General features: G+C 33.2%; 2 protein-coding genes across 2 annotated transcripts; both read right to left on the bottom strand.

The window, feature by feature from the left end:
* Positions 1-4,682: 4,682 nt before the first annotated feature.
* Positions 4,683-5,174, bottom strand: LOC143572022 (uncharacterized). Its single transcript, XM_077057292.1, has one exon. The coding sequence runs from the start codon at positions 4,909-4,911 to the stop codon at positions 4,702-4,704; it is 210 nt and encodes a 69-aa protein (XP_076913407.1). The 5' UTR covers positions 4,912-5,174; the 3' UTR covers positions 4,683-4,701.
* An 809-nt stretch (positions 5,175-5,983) lies between these two features.
* On the bottom strand, positions 5,984-8,694 carry LOC143572021 (nuclear transport factor 2B-like). Its single transcript, XM_077057291.1, has 2 exons — positions 8,345-8,694; positions 5,984-6,314 (listed from the first exon to the last, which is right to left on the bottom strand). Exons 1-2 carry the CDS (start codon positions 8,639-8,641, stop codon positions 6,240-6,242), a joined length of 372 nt encoding a protein of 123 aa, XP_076913406.1. The 5' UTR covers positions 8,642-8,694; the 3' UTR covers positions 5,984-6,239.
* Between the last annotated feature and the right edge of the window lie 8,142 nt (positions 8,695-16,836).

The raw sequence follows: 16,836 nt of genomic DNA, 5'->3' as shown, positions 1-16,836 counted from the left end.
TAAAATGCATTTATTGTATACCCTGTGGGGCTCGAACTCGCACCAGTCAAAAGGCCATTTGCTTTTTCTTGAATCATAATAAAGCATATTTTAATTTCTTATCTAGTAATGATTAATGGGTGCTTTTGATTTGTGAAATGCATAGGTACTTTCTAGTCATCTTTGAATTAACTGTTAGTTAGAGGTTTAGAGCAATATCATAACATTAAATATTATTAAGTGCACAGCATACCAATCACATACATAGTCCTATCCCACATGAAATTATCTTGAGCTAAAGGCTCTAACTCCAGAATTCGTTGGATGAGCCAAGCCTAATGGTTTACTGGTAGAATCAATGATGTTTGTATAAGGTTAGATGGGTTATTTGTATAGAAAAAAGTTGTTCAAAAGGAATATGCAAATAAGTATTTTATAAACATCGTGTCTTATGATACTGGTGACAAAATGATTCTCATGTTGTACAAAATCATTTTAAAAATTGTATATATGTATTATTTGTTATGTTTTAATATGGTGAAGTTTATTACACAATACTAAATTAAAAAAAAAAAAAACCTGAGTCATTTATTTTTCGATCAAAAAATTATATTTTAAAAAATTATGCTCATAATAAAAAGATACATATGTTATATAAAAATCTATCAAACTGATTTATTTGTATGTTTTAATAATACTTTTGTCTACACATATGTAGGTCTTAACTCTTAAACTACTTTTGTCTACACATATGTAGGTCTTTAACTCTTAAACGTCTTTCCTAGGAATGCTTGTCTAGAGTGATAGATACATAAATGGTGATGTAGCCCATCGTGTTCAAACAAGTCAGTGCAAGTGGCGTTTTAGAGTATTGTGTGATAAGAGGTTACTAACAAGTAACAAGATTAAAGAGAATTTTATAGAATTGCAGTCTAACCGGCCATGTTATATGACACTGATTCTTAGCTCATCAAGTAAGTATAAACCAAATAAGAAATTAGATAATGTGTTATTCTTCTTCCAAGTCATCCATCCACATCCATGAGCTTTACACATCACCTACTTCTCTTTACACAAATCATAACGGTAAATTTCCTACCACGTTCTCTTCTTTAAAAAGTAAGTAACGCTCATAAACTCATAATATACTAAAATAGAAAATTACTAATATCTCTAATTTCGATTATAAATTGATATGTTAGATTCACGTGACAACTTGTTTTCTATGGAGCACGTAAACAAATCTTGTGACTTTAGTTTAATCAATCGGTACAATTCATTTTTTTAAAATTTCTTCCCACTTTTTACCATTTACTTGGTATTCACGCTTCTACTATATTTCGTATTAAGTATATTTTTCGCACATATATATTTCTTTTGTTAATGTATCTACTTTATTTATGTGATATACTTATTTTTTTAATTCTGATTTTTTTTTTTGAATTTTTGGTATCATTCGTCACTTGCTTTGCAATAATAACAAGGGTGAATGTGTTGAGCAAACACGAAGTAGTATTTTCATCTAGAGAAAGATTTAGAAGCGTGTACTTTTTTATATATCGTTGATTAAGTTATTACTAAGACTATGTGTTGTGGTGAGACGGAGGACACCACTCCTTGACAACTCACCATCTTTTGAGGATTAAACCATTTCATCAAATGGTTAATGGGCACCAAACACAAAGTTGTCCCACTAGGTGCCATAATAGTAACAAAGAAAATGACTTAAAATGTCGGGTCAGCTAAAAACCCAACCAATCAAATTAACCAATTCGAATTTGTATAAAAAGAAGATTAAATACTAGTAATTGTTTAGTTAAGTAAACAAACAATTACACAAGTTTGAGTGGTTAGTTGACAGTTAAATGTCTCTCCACCTATTTCGCAGTGATAGGACGTCAGGGCCGGCCCTATAGTTAATCTAGGTAAAGCTAGGGCTTTAGGCCTCTAACAAAATAAGGCCTCCATTTAAAAATTTGTTATTACTTATATATTAAACAAACATATGTTAGTAAGTGAAAAATTGGTTTATACAGCAATTCCGTGTGTTGCCCCAGTGGATTCCACTCCGTATGGATTTTTGCAACCCGAGTTCGAAACTCAAATGTTGTATAGATGTTTATTTGGTTCTCATTTTCTTCCCCCGATACTCAAATGTTGTATATTTGTTTATTTGGTAATCATTTTCTTCCCCACTATTTGATTATCTTATGAGTAATGAGTGGCCTATATTTGCTAATTTTTTTTATTTTTTTATTTTTTTAAATTAATCACACTTGTTTTTTTTTCTTAAAAAAAAATCAGAATTTACTAATTTTATATTCGAAACATCACGATCACTTGCTAAATAAAAATATAAATATATAAGTTGATATATAACTCCAGATAAGAAAAAAAATGTAAATTTTATAAATAAAACACAACAAAAAATCAAATACTATAATTTTATAATTTCATCTCTTTCTAACTCTCACTTGCTAAACAAAAATATAAATATTTAAGTTGATATAGAACTCCAGATTAGAAAAAAATGTAAATTTTATATATGAAACACAACAAAAAATCAAATACTATAATTTTATAATTTCATCACTTTCTAACTTTCATCAAGTAAACTGTTAGTACGACTAATTTATGATTAACTTACTAATCAAAATACATTCTCTAATTTATCTTGCAAATTTACAATCAGTTATCGGTGTTCACTGAAAATAACACCTTTGATTTACGTTGATTTGCTAATAATACACGTAACTTAGGTTTTTTGTTATATGACTTCATAACTATTATGATGTAATTTTATGAAGTTGGTAGCTATGAATACATAACAAGAAGATGTTTCACATGTAAATAATACATTTGTTCTAAAAGAGCTTATTATTGTCGGTCTAAAACCTGAAAATTAGTAGCGTTTTGTAACAACGGAATTTGAAAGAGGCCTCGAGTTTTTCTTTTTTGCTTTAGGCCTCCGAAAAGGTTGGGCCGCCACTGTAGAACGTCACTTTTAATGAACTAACCATCAACCAAAACACATTTAAAAGTATGAAAAACTAACTGGTTAGTAGTTTCCTAAAAGGACAATATTTATATTATGCTAAAAATATATAAAAAAATGTTTAATATCAAAGGGAATGAACTATACCAGCAAGTGAACTAGTGGTTATGTAATTGGATTAACTAATAGAAAAATTAGAAAACGATTCAACATTCAAATCAAACAACAATTACTATTCCTTGCTACATGGATTAACTAGTAGAAAAATTAGAAAACACATAACCCGTTAACGATTCATCAAAGTCGGTCTACATGGATACCCAAGACACATTAGCCAGTGTAGATATGGACATGAAGGGCAAGCACAAGAATAGCATAGATAACAAAGAAGATAAGCGTATGAACCGCGATGGCTTTGCCGTCGGTCCTCATGCTACCGAACTCCAATGGCTTGGCGTTACCGGGTAACTGAAACAGGAGGCCTGGTTGTAACAGAATAAAGAGTACTACACCAATGAGTACGGGTCCCCAGTCAGCCATTATTTCTTCAAAGGTGCACAATTTAGATGCTTTGGGCAAATGAAGAACTTAAGTTGGGTGTGACATGGATTAACGAGTAATGTAGTGCTTGAAAAAGTGTGTTCACGTGACGTGGTTTCCATGAATGTGATATTATGTGTGATTTGATTCCCTTTGCGTGTATTTGAGATTTCAGGTACAAAGTTAATAATATAATATTATTGTAACGTAGTTATTTACTTATTTATGTAACTTTTTATAACAGAATCAGATACACAACACGTAGTCATATCCGTCCACTCACTGTCAAAGAACGAATAATAAAGACTTCCATATTCTAAATGTAAGTCGGATAGTTGTCATGTATCGGGTATACAGTATACCCTTTAATTTGTTAAAAATGTACATTGAATTTCAAAGTATATTGTCTTCTTTTTACCATTATAACTATTATATATTTTTTTAATTATGTAACAACTACTACAAAATAAAACATGGTCCATTACATACATATAAGCGTCATCATAAATATATAATATCATTATAACTTTTGTAAAATTATGATATATTTCATAACATACAAAGTATAAATAATATCATCAAATACATATCCAAATAATAATAATAATAATTTTCCATAAAATAAACCTACTAAAATGAAGCGTTAATAAACAAGGATTAATTATATTAAAAGATTTCGGGTATTAATTTAGTTATATCCGTCTATGGTTTGGGTAAACAAGTATTTGGTTTTGGTAATCAGTTCGAATATCACCTAATTCCATACCCACGAAAAATGACTTGTTTAATCTAAAATACATAGATTCAAAAACATTTTCAGAATCTGATTTGGATATGGACTTGTTCAGTTATTCGAACCCGGATTCAAATTCATTAGTCAAATTCGGGTTTTGTTGATCCAGTTCAAATAGTGAACACCTTGGTTAGCCTCTCAAGTCGCGCCATGCTTATTGGTTCTACATAACAATATGACGATGATGAGTCCGTCGTTACAACTTGGTAACAACTTGAAATTTCTAGCGATTGAAGTAGTTTATTAATTACGATAACTACATTTAAACGAAAACGCAATATTAGATCACAAGAAGAGCACAATATCCAATTCAAATAATGGAAAAGATTTACATAAGTAACCAGTGATGAAAGAAGACAGAATTACATGAAAATTTTCAGCATTACACGATAACTTAACCAAGGTACATATGAACCCCAACCGCTAACAAGAAGATGCACATAAGAGCGAAATAGATGATGGAATGAACCAAAATCGAGACACCACTCATATGGAAATTACCAATTTCCACAATTTTGGTGTTACCGGGTATTTGAATAAGCAACCCTGGAGTAAGCAGTATGAAGAGCATCACAGCCACGAACACGGGTCCCCAATCCGACATTTTGTTTTGTAAGTCACAGCTTCTGATTGATCAATATTTTTGTACAAGTTATGAGTGTGTGACAATAGTATATGTACAGTTGTATTTAAGGATCAATGAAGGTTGAAGAGACAAGATAGGTATGACTGTGATAGAAGAAAAGTGAACCTTGATTGCTTGCTTGCTCAAGTTATCCTCATTCCAAATCAATCCCACTTGTTATTGGGTATCAAAAAGCTATAGATATCATAAAAATGTTATGCACTTATACGGATATAAACTTAGGTGGAATTTAAATAAAATCAATTAACTTGCATTATTTTATACATACGGATATTACAAAATCACTGAAATTTTAACACTGATAAATTTTACAATAATGAAACTCCTTTTCCAAGACTATTCTTTTCAAATTTAACATACTAGTTTACATGAAAACGTAAACTAAATAGTAATCTGGTTTCGAGGGGAACGCATATCCTGAGAAGTTGGTCTAGTGGTAAGAGACATGCCCTCCTATTGTGGTGACGCAGGTTCGATTCTCACTTAGACTAGTTCAAAGGACATCTAGGTGAAGGGATAAATCAGGGCTTTAATCTCGAATTTGAACCCAACAAGGGGCGAGGGTTTACAGATTCCATCCGGTTTTTACGCATCAAAGAGTACGATCTCACCCCAAAATGATAGGTTTACATGTGATATTTTCTGCCGTTCCAAAAGAATAAGTTTGGTTATTATTTCGTTTAAATAGTCATTTTATGAAACTTTATTAGAGCCTTGTTTTTAAAAAAAACAGCTTTTGTAATTATTCTGTTTAAGCTTGACACTTGAGGTATTAAACTATTAATATAACATTTTTTTTTATATTTATCATAGTTTATACCACCACGTAACAAAAATGTGTAAAAATAACATACATGTTAAACTAAAGGCTATATTTGTAAAATCTTAGAGACGCAGGGATGAGTATTTTACTTGAGCCTCTGCCCTCTTGCATAATTGCCTCAAGCATTCAAAAGCGTGTGGCCTTAACGCCTTGCACCGCTTTGCAAAATTAAGATTGAAACTTACTATACCATGTTTTTATCCTGGGTTAAGTGATTATGTAACATCAAAGGTATTGAATGATTATTTTCCAAAAACAATAGATTCAGAACAGTCACTGGTATCCCTAGAAGCAAATGATGGTTTTCTAACAACATAGCAAGTCAGTCAGAAACCTTTACACAAATTGATCCACTTCCAACAATAGAATAAGGCAAACCAGTATAAAAGACAGAATTGATAGGCAAAATATTCAGAACTGAATGCTAAACTAGCCAATGTCTGGCTTCCAGAAGCACCTTGTTTTAAGCATAGTTCAACCGAAATATGTCGTTGTACACGTAAAAGCTTCCTTGGGGCGTTGGCATCAGATGGAACATCTGCACACAAACAAGCCGAGACTTCTTTTTACTGCCGTTTCATAATTGCGAAAGAAATATTTGTATAAGCTTTTCAAGAGTATATAAACCACAATTTTTCAAGACCATATATATTCCATGAAAAAATAATCGCATATAAGTATTTACCAGACAGAACCAGAAAAAACTTTGTATGATGTCAAAATACTTGCACCTTCCAATTTTACTTATGCATGAGCAATGAGCATGAATTGATTTGGTAGTATTTTATCTCCAAATTCGAGAAGATAAAAAAAGTGAGTTTCAAAAAACAGCTTAAAAAAGAATACAGGTGGGTTCAAATGGATTGAAAGCCACCCAAAGTGTATATTTAGTGCATAGTTCCTCCTAAATTATATAACTAAAAAAAATACATTATAAATATCTATTTCACATACGTGCTAACAAAAGAAGAAATTGCACAGACATATTCAATTAAAGAAAACAATATGTTACATATTGCATATCAACTTAAAACATAATGCCAAACAAATTGATATCAAAACATCAAAAAACAGCTTAAAAAAAATACATGTGGGTTCAAATGGATTGAAAGCCGCCCAAAGTGTATATTTAGTGCATAGTTCCTCCTAAATTATATAACAAAAAAAAATACATTATAAATATCTATTTCACATACGTGCTAACAAAAGAAGAAATTGCACAGAAACATTCAATTAAAGAAAACAATATGTTACATATTGCATATCAACTTAAAACATAATGCTAAACAAATTGATATCAAAATATGCATGCCATTGCCTATTGATGCACTCAAGATAATAAAAAAGCATAAATGCTAAGCAAATTAGATATGAAAATTAAAGATCAGGAGGCACTGAAATTATCTACAAGATCATAAAATAAGATGGATATCATGAGGTTTTATAACTGGTAAATTCAATGTGATTTCATGGGCACGGCCAAGAAATAAAAAACATGTATAAATAAGTCAAACATTCATGCATACAGAATGTTACTGTATTAGTAGATGGTAAACAGCAGTCATCCTAATGAATGCCAACATTTGCAATAACTATACTTGGCCTTAGGCCTTAGCTTCTGAGTTCTGAGAAAGCCCTTATAGTTGCAGAAATTTCATAAAACCAACCACATGCGTGGAAAACTTTACATTTTTAACTATTTTACCTGACTTTAGAATTCAAAGGTAACAAGCTGGGAAAACGTTCAAGTATCTAAGTCAGGTGTTACCACTTTTTGGAATTTCTGCAACTGCGATTGTTTTCTTTTGAAAACTATCTGTCTAACACCAACTACAACACTCAAGAACTTCAATACTAAAATCATTACAAATTTCCATCCACAACAAGCCTGTAAGAACTAAGAACTCTAATATAAAACAATGACTTCCAAAGCCTTTAAGATCAGAAACTAAATATAAAGCAAGTCCAAAATGTAAACTATGTAGTCAGCTTCACAGCGTATTCAACAAATTACAATCAATTAAGAATCTAAACCACAAAAAATCCCTCCAAGGTCCATGTATCAATTTATCACAAGTGTGCAGTCTTTACATAAACATTACCAACCCCTGTTCAATAACCAATTGATCCGAATCCGACTTGAGATCTATAATGTATAAACACTAAATAGTCGGTGCCACGCTATAGGGAATATCAAATACATAACACAAAAGTCTCATGTTCATTCACAAACAGGTACCAGTAACCAAGCATATGCATCTCAAATTTCAAAACAAATACACAATTCAACTTCGTACAAACAACTTTAACTCAATACCACACAAACGCGTTTGAAAAACGAATCTAGGTTAAATAACCATACACATAACGACGTCGTTTCACCAGCACCACGTAATCAAATCTCCCAATCACATAATTAGGGCTCAAAACTCACATGTCACTCAAACACCAGATTTAAACTAATTAAACGCATCAACAGGTATCGATATAAATAATATAAATAATAAATCAAACAAAACTGAATCAATATATATATATATATATATATATATATAAACAGAGATATACCTGACTGAACTTAAGAGCGTGTTGTTCACCGGCGAGCTGTAGATTACCGCTGACAAAGACAAGCATACCGCCAGCAGGACCAGAGGGCTGGCAATCGACGGTGGTGATGCTGTGCTTGCACTGCTGGAAGGGTAGAGATGTGAGCTTGTTGACGATGTTCTGAGAGCCTTGAATCTTCTGGCCTTCGAAAGTCAGCATGGAAGAGTCCTGGTAGAGGTTGGCTAATCCAGCTCGGTTGGTGTCGAAGGTGGAGTAGTAGTGCTCAACGAATGCCTTTGACAGACCGTCTGGATCCATTTGGCTGCTGGTGTGGTGAGTTGATTTCAATTGAATAAATGAATGAACCCTTGGTGGTGTTGTATTTATTATTACTTCTAAATGCTTTAGCTGATATATAACGCTACACGGATTGGGGATGGGTATGTATGTGACGTGACATTACACCTTCTTGTAGGGCCCTTCATACTTCAATTATATTTTGGTGAAATTTCCTCAAACAGCCTGTTTGAATAGAGAGTGTTTCACAATACACAAGTTTCAAAACTTTCATTAATAATCCATCGAAATCCATCTTCGTCGTGACATATAAAACAACAACAAACTCATAAGTCTAGTCGTTTCAACAAACTAAACTTCAAAACGGAACCCTACAACAATCATAATTGGAGCACACACGATGGATAACATCACCCTCTTAATTATGCTAGAACCATAGACAACTAAAAGTCATCGGTCTCAGCCATGGCCGTCGCACAACAACAATCGAAAGATCCCGTTGCCAAGGGTTTACAAAATGAACCCGTCAACACATCGCTGTCTGCGAAAAAACACAGCAGCCATAGGCGGTGGTATTAGTGGTTGGTAACCAAATAGCGGAGATGGCGGGCGGTGTGGTAGTTTTGCATATACAACAAAGAGAGTTAAGTATAACAAAAAGAATCCAATAGTACATATTAGAAGCTGGTTAGAAGTTGCAGTTAATATATATTCTAGTATTTTGACCCACGCGTTGCCGGGGCGTCATTTTGAATGTCATTTAGGGTTTGTTTATGCACTGTGATCAAGGATTTCAATTTGCAGTTGTCAAACATAAAGAATATGATTAGTGGTTATACTTGCATCAACAACAGGTTTGAGCTCACCTCAAACTTCTACAATATAAAGCCAAGCCTATAAGAAAGAGAATTCATTTAAGTCGAATGGCATTTCAAACTCTATGTTGTGATAATGTAATTCAACCGTGTGAAACACTCACACTCACCTTATTTAAACTAAAACGTTTAGTAATTAAACACATACAAACCTACAACTATAAATGACACGCGTTGTAAGCCAAACAAAGCCAACAAAATTGAGTAACCACAAACAAACGTCTAGTTAATGCTAATATACCAAAGTTCTAGTGACTTGAACTAACTCAGTTTATCTAACCAAAGTCAACTATGCATGCCTTTTTATGCTTACCTCTTTATTGATCTCTTTAACTTTCCTTGTGTGACATCATAACTTCTAACCGCAAGTATGAGTACCTATGTTCTCACCATTACTTCCTTCTATTATCTCATGAGAAGCAAAGCCGAGCTTAAAACTGTCTTCAATATTAGAGCCTGCAACCCCTTAAAAAAACGTGGATATTCCTTTTTACTGTTCATTTTATTATTTTCCTTGGTTTCATCTCACTCGAGCTAGCAACATGATTATTACCTTGCACATGTAGCATGATGATACCTTTGCACCTATAGCATGATCTAACGAGCAATATAAGACAACAATACACTAATGTGTAAATACATGTGTAAACTACAAAATATATGAGTATATAATACATGAATATTTATCATGTCATAGAGTTGTCCAAACTAAACTTTCAAAAATGTGCCAACAAAGAGTCCTTTAGTGATTTTGGATTTGAACTGGATTTCACGCAGGGGCGGACCCACATAGTGTGGATCGGGGTCCCGGGACACCAATGTTTTTTAAAAATTTATTAGAAGCGGTATATTAAATTTTTTGAGGACCCCATAAGATTTAATACTTGGAACCCATACTATTAATGTTGATGTGGTCTGGTGGAAAGTCCATTGTTTTATCTTTGAAAGGTCATGAGTTCAAGTCTTACAAGGCTCAGTTTTTGGTTTTTTGTGTTAATTTTTAGTGTTAATCAATCATTTGATTGCTAATGTTGCAATGATAACTTTGGAAACATTCAAACACCTCTAAAATACATATCATTGTTTTCAACTTTATGCATGGTTTTCTTTAGAAACATTCAAACACTTTAAAATATCAGTTTTATTTTTCACTAGTTTAAGTTAATGGTTTTCAACACATGCTTATGAAAGGGTGGATCTAGGTTCTATCTCAAAAATGTTTAAGAAAGGGAAAACAAAGTGGTTATGTGTCAACCCGACCCATTTTGACCCGTTTAGGTAGTGATGATTGAAAAGAAAGTTTTATTATGATATTGTTTTTTATTATGTTCTTCGCCTCGACCCGACCTGAACAACGACCGACCCGAAAAATTTGAACACCGAAAATATGGGACCCCATTGGCAAAAAATCCTGGGTCCGCCACTGATTTCACGTCATGTTTGAATAACTAAAAAGTGCCTAAACAAAGTGACAATAAAAACAACCTTTAATTGACCCAACAATAGAATGATTTACATGATGGGGTTACATACAATTAGCTAGAAAAAGAACAATTTACCCTTGAAGTACCAAAAAAATATCATGAACAACAGCGACATTCTTTTGCAAATACTGACCACATAATGCCTACCAAAATAGACTAATGTATTCAGCAAGATTGTCCTTTTGGCATACTAATGGCTAATGGCATAACATCTCATAAATCAAACGAAAGAAAACTCAATTAACAATCAAAGCTCTTTGCAGAATTTGAATCACAAATAGACTCGAATATGTAATCATCATAGCCTTTATCATCCAAACTGACTCAAAGTCAATGAACATTGAAGGAAACCACAAAACCAAAAAACACGAATGAAAAAACAACAAAACTAAGAAATATAGCTAAAAAATAACAAACATGACTTGATCTAACTTTTGGTACTAAAACTGTTAGTGTAAGAGCATTCTCATTCCACCCTCTATCCTTAAATAAAAAATTATACTAAAACCCACTACGTTTTCTCTCTCCATTTTAATTAAATAATATTTTTTTATATCTTTATCATTATATGTTCCCTTTTGTGACATTCGTCAATTTCGGGTCACTTTTGTTATGTAAACCCGACCCGTTTGTAACCCGAACATTTCAAATATATAAAATATTGGATCTTGTCATTTAAAATATATAAAATATATAAAATATTGTTTCTTTTTATATTATGCATTGTTTGACTATTTAAACATACCCATTTTTATGCAAACCATAAAAGAATCTTTATACCCAACCCTTCACTCATTCCCTATATATACACACCCATCTTCTTCATTTTACTCTTGCTACATCTCCAAAAAACTCTCTCAAACTCCATAGATTCAAGGTTGTTATTTCTTATGTATTTTTGAAGTTTTGACTTCTCAAGTCAAACTAACTATAGTCTTTCATTCTAACTTGTTCATCTAACATTACTAACTCTTGAATATGGTAGTACAACATATATATAATACACACCCCTTGTTTCCTTTATTTGTTACTTCACCGACTTTAGTTGGTTAAGTTTCGAATGTCATAAGGCAAGGCTTCATGGAGGACTTCGTGTTCTTGATATATATTTACACACACATAACTTATTATACATATCACTTATGACTAACTTCTAACCCTTTAGTTTGTTCATCTTATTTACAAGTTCCATGGTGTGGGTTTGTATAAGACTAACCTCGGTTTAACCGAAACTAGTCCAAACCGGAAACCGAACTTTTGTTTACTAGTTTTGTTAAAATAGTTGTTTAAACATGTTTGTTGCTAGATTTGAGTTTCAAAAATCATTTTTACAAGTTCTTTGATATTAAGCATATGGAATCCATCTATGAACTCGTTGGGAGATGGAAACCGAACTAAACCGAAACTTTTGCTTAAAAGACTTGTATTTAACTTTTTTTGTTGTAAAATTTAAGTTTTCTTCATTTATAAACCAATATACAAGTTCTATGATATTTGGGCATGTAGAAACCATCTATGAACTATTTGTGAGATGGAGACCGAACCAAACCGAACTATACCGACTTTTACTCGCTTAAGACACACAAGTGTGTTTTTAGCTATCAAGACTTGTATATTTCTTTAAAAAATAGTTTACAAACTGATTTTAATTATTTTCTTAAGTAATTGGAATAGTTGGATCCAACTTGATCTCATAACATAGTTTGGACCGACAAAACCGAACACTCGCTTAATGTGCGTTGTTAGTTCTAAACAATAGATCTACATACTTGGTTAAGTGTTAGTATGTTTTAATGAGTTATCTCATAACAATTAATATTTTGGAAAGTTGACTTTGGGTTTGACCATTTGTGAAGACCCGAACCGACAACCCGAACGCTCGTTAAAAACCCGTTTTAGTATCTTTAGCCTAATGGAACTTGCATTTTAGCATTTTCCCCACCTTATTACTTAACATTGGTTAAGTAAATATTAAGGTTATATACTTTAACCCGGTTTTGAGCAAACTTACATTTTTTAAAAGGGTTATTATTATAAATTCTTAAATAGTTACATTTTAAACCTTGAACTTTAATTGATTACTTTTTGCAACAATTATTTTATTTAAAGATCTTCAAGACAACCTTTCTAAATCCAAGACTTTCTTTTATTTAGGCTTCATACGTTAAACTCGTCGTTCCGACAAATCTCCAAATAATCAATCTTTCAAGTTTATTACTTGAACGTGAGTAACTTCATACCCCGTTTTCTATCTTTTATTTTGGGGGTGACATTTCAACTTATCTAAACTAAATGTTTTATACTTGGGGTCTTAAACCACAAACGTTGTTGTATACCTTACTTGAATAATTGCTCGATTTGGTGTTCTATGCTTATTTGACTATGTGTTTATCGCTTTTGGATGGTGGAACTATAAATCCTAGACCATTTAGCAACCCCTCATGGCAAGGTGTCTTTAACGTAATGCAATTAACGATAAATATAAAATCCTAAACTATTTGGCAACCCCTTATAGTTGGGTGTCGCTAACTTGTTAGCGATAACTATTTATCCAAGTTTATAGCTATTATTTATGGTTTTGTATACTAGTTTTGTGGCTTTTCATGTATATATCTATTGTTCAAACTTATGAGGTGCTCACCAACCTTTTTGTTTATAAACTTTATTTTATGAAATGTTACAGGTTTGCATCTAGGTTGATTATGGAGTTCGGTGAAGAAAACATCACAAATACCGTTAGGATATTAGCAAAAATGAACAATATTTGATTTGCTATATTTTGTTATATTTTTTTGTATTTGAGTTATGAATATTTGGTTATGTGACATTTTCGATGTTGTGAAATGAAATGAGTTTGTTAAATATTGTCGCTTTAAATAGTGTCATGCGCTTATGAGCAATCGTTGCACCCCGGCATGTTCCGCCGCCTTTGATCGGGGTGTGACACCTTTCCCTCATGCACAACCACTTTCAAAAGATATATAAAAAATTATAGAGGATGAACATTAGTTTTTCAAGTATATAGAAAAATCACTATGTTTCAAAAATATAAAAATGCGTCACTCACAACACCCTAAATCACTTTTTAAATTATAAAAACATCACTCACGTAAAATAAAGTGTTCGGATGAGACAATAACTTTGACAGGCGGGTACAACACTAACTCAATCCACAAACTTAGACGTAAAAAATGTAGTATTATATTTATAGTGAAAATATCCAATACACTAATTCTTAACGTACATTATGTACGCGAATCCATTTTTTCACGAATCGATCCATGAAATCACATCCAGACATCTCGGAATTGTCAATACATAACCAATCAATCATTTGTTCACCGAAAAAAACAGTTTTGGGTGGTTAATCGATCAATTTTTCACTTTTTTTCACAAAGACCGTTTTTTGAGCGTTTAAGTTTTGTGAGCGTTTAGGGTTTTGTCTTTGTTTTTTTGTCTTTGAGCGTCTCGCGTACCTACCGTACGTTAAGGCATTAGCGTACAATAACTGCATCCTATATTTATATTAGACAGAATTACAGGAATTGTCCTTTATGTTTACCCCAAATTTCACTGGTGGTCCTTTATCTTTTAAATTGATGATTGTTGTCCTTTAAGTTTAAAAATGTCACACCTTTTGTCCTTTAGGCCTAACCCAGTTAGTTTTTTTCGTTAACTCTGGCCATGTGCATTGCACATGAGGGCAAATTAGTCCTTTTACCCATTTATTTACAAATTTTTTTTAATAATTTAATTACATCATCTCCAACCTCCCGTACTTCACCCTCTATCGCCGCCACCGACTTCCACCTCCATCACCGCCACCACCACACCACCAACTCAGAAGGATGCTGCCAACCAAAACCCACCACCGAATCTAAGTTCAATCTTGCTTTGCGGGTTTTGTCCATACCATCTTTAGCAGTAGCAACCGCCGGCCGAACCCCACCACTAGTATTGCCGGAAAAACGGGGAGCACCACATGCCAAATGTGGTCTTGCCGGAAACACGTGGAGCGTCTCCTGCCAAACTCCACTGGCCACCATCGTTCTCTCTCTCTCTCTCTCTCTCTCTCTCTCTCTATTGCCGGAAAAACGTGGACCACCGCCGGCGGTGAAGACTTGCAAACACCACCTATTAACTACCACCGTCGGCGACAAAATCACCCGTATTCAATCCCCAAATACTGGTGACTGTACGGAACGTGGGTTTCAGGTAGATCGAGTCGTAATACTTTAATGGAGCTTTAATTAGGGTTCCGATTTGGCCGGAGTCGAAAGAATGAACTTTTATTAGGCTTCTGATTTGGCCGGAATAGGATGAATGAACTTCGATAGGCTTCCGATTTGGCCGAGGATGATGAATGAGCTTCTATTAGGTTCAGATTTACCAGAATATGATAATGGATTTTAATTTGGGTTTCGTTTTGATCGGAAGACAGTGGTGGTGGTAGTGTTGGTGGATGAGAGAGAGAGAGGTGTATGGTGGTTCCAGTGGCAGTGTCGGTGGCTTGTCGGAGAAGACGGTGGTGGTGGCTCGCCGGAGGTGAAGCTATGGTGGCAGTGGTTGAATTCATAGGGTCGGCTTGGTGTTTGGTTGCAGGTAGGTTAGAAGAAGGGGTATTATGAAGAAGAAGAAGAAGAAGAAGATGAGTTTTGGGATAAAACTAAAATGTTTTTTTAATAGTGTAAATTACAATAATACCCCCACATGAGCAGCACATGACACAACTTAACGAGATTTTTTAACAGGGTTAGGCCTAAAGGACAAAAGGTGTGACATTTTGTAAAATTACAATAATACATAATGCATATGCATGTATAAAGTGAAAATTCACTAATTCATGTTGCAAATTAGGTTGAAGGCGGAACAACGACAATAGAAACAATGGAACTTAATTTGGCGGCACGCAGCGCAACATAGAAAACTCCAAAATTTTGAAACTTACAACTTTTTATAATATGTTAATCCATGTATCGCACCACTAGAAGGCAGTGTCGGATCTGGATTTTAGGCACCAGAAGAAGAGTTTCGAGTAAGATTATTTGCATGCAAGGATAACATGTTCATTTGAATTAGGTTCACATATTTCAGATATATTATCTAAATTTTATGTATGTTGATACTAATGTTGTATTTGAACCCACTTTGATTGGTTAATCCTTTATGGTTTTGTATAATGTTCACAAAGAACTTATGACTTATGACTTGAACCCAGTATTTAAAAAGCTTCATGAGTTTCAAATGACTTTTTTTGTTTGATTTAGATGATGTGTATACAGAAGCGAATACAGACCATGCTCAAGTGTTGATATATTACAAGTAAAGGTATCATCTTTACCAAGAAATATTGTGTAATTGAACAGGTTGAATTTTAGCTTCTTGACCCGTTTAAGTGTTAATTTCCGCAGGTCTCACATAGGTTAGGCCCTGTTTTCATGAAACGGGTTATAACGTATTTCAGTTGATAACCCAACTGAATGACTTACGACACTTGTGGTGATGCTGACATAATGATAATATTTATTTGGTCGATTTATGTAAAAATAAGTGAATGATTTTGGTTAACAAAGTTTGGACGTGTAGTTTTTTTATAGATCAGTTGAGGATTTCATATTCAGTAGATATATTCATTCAGAGAGATGGATCTTTTGTCAATTAATTTATTACATGGCAGATTAATATATAACTCATTAATATAAATAAACCTAAAAACTATACTTAGATTTCAACTCAACTATAAATTAAGGAGAAAACAAGTACGCCACAAGGCCATACAAACGTGTTAAAAACTCACTAAACTTAATAGAACTAAAAAAATTTAAAATTCTCAACAAAATGAAAATGAAATACAACA

This window comes from Bidens hawaiensis, unplaced genomic scaffold, assembly GCF_021521415.1.
Source record: "Bidens hawaiensis isolate Kalapana, Puna unplaced genomic scaffold, B.hawaiensis_p1.1 tig00025700_1, whole genome shotgun sequence".
NCBI classification, from domain to species: Eukaryota; Viridiplantae; Streptophyta; class Magnoliopsida; order Asterales; family Asteraceae; genus Bidens; species Bidens hawaiensis.
The sequence above is the reverse complement of the archived record's forward strand: the minus strand, read 5'-3'. Positions and strand labels throughout refer to the sequence as shown.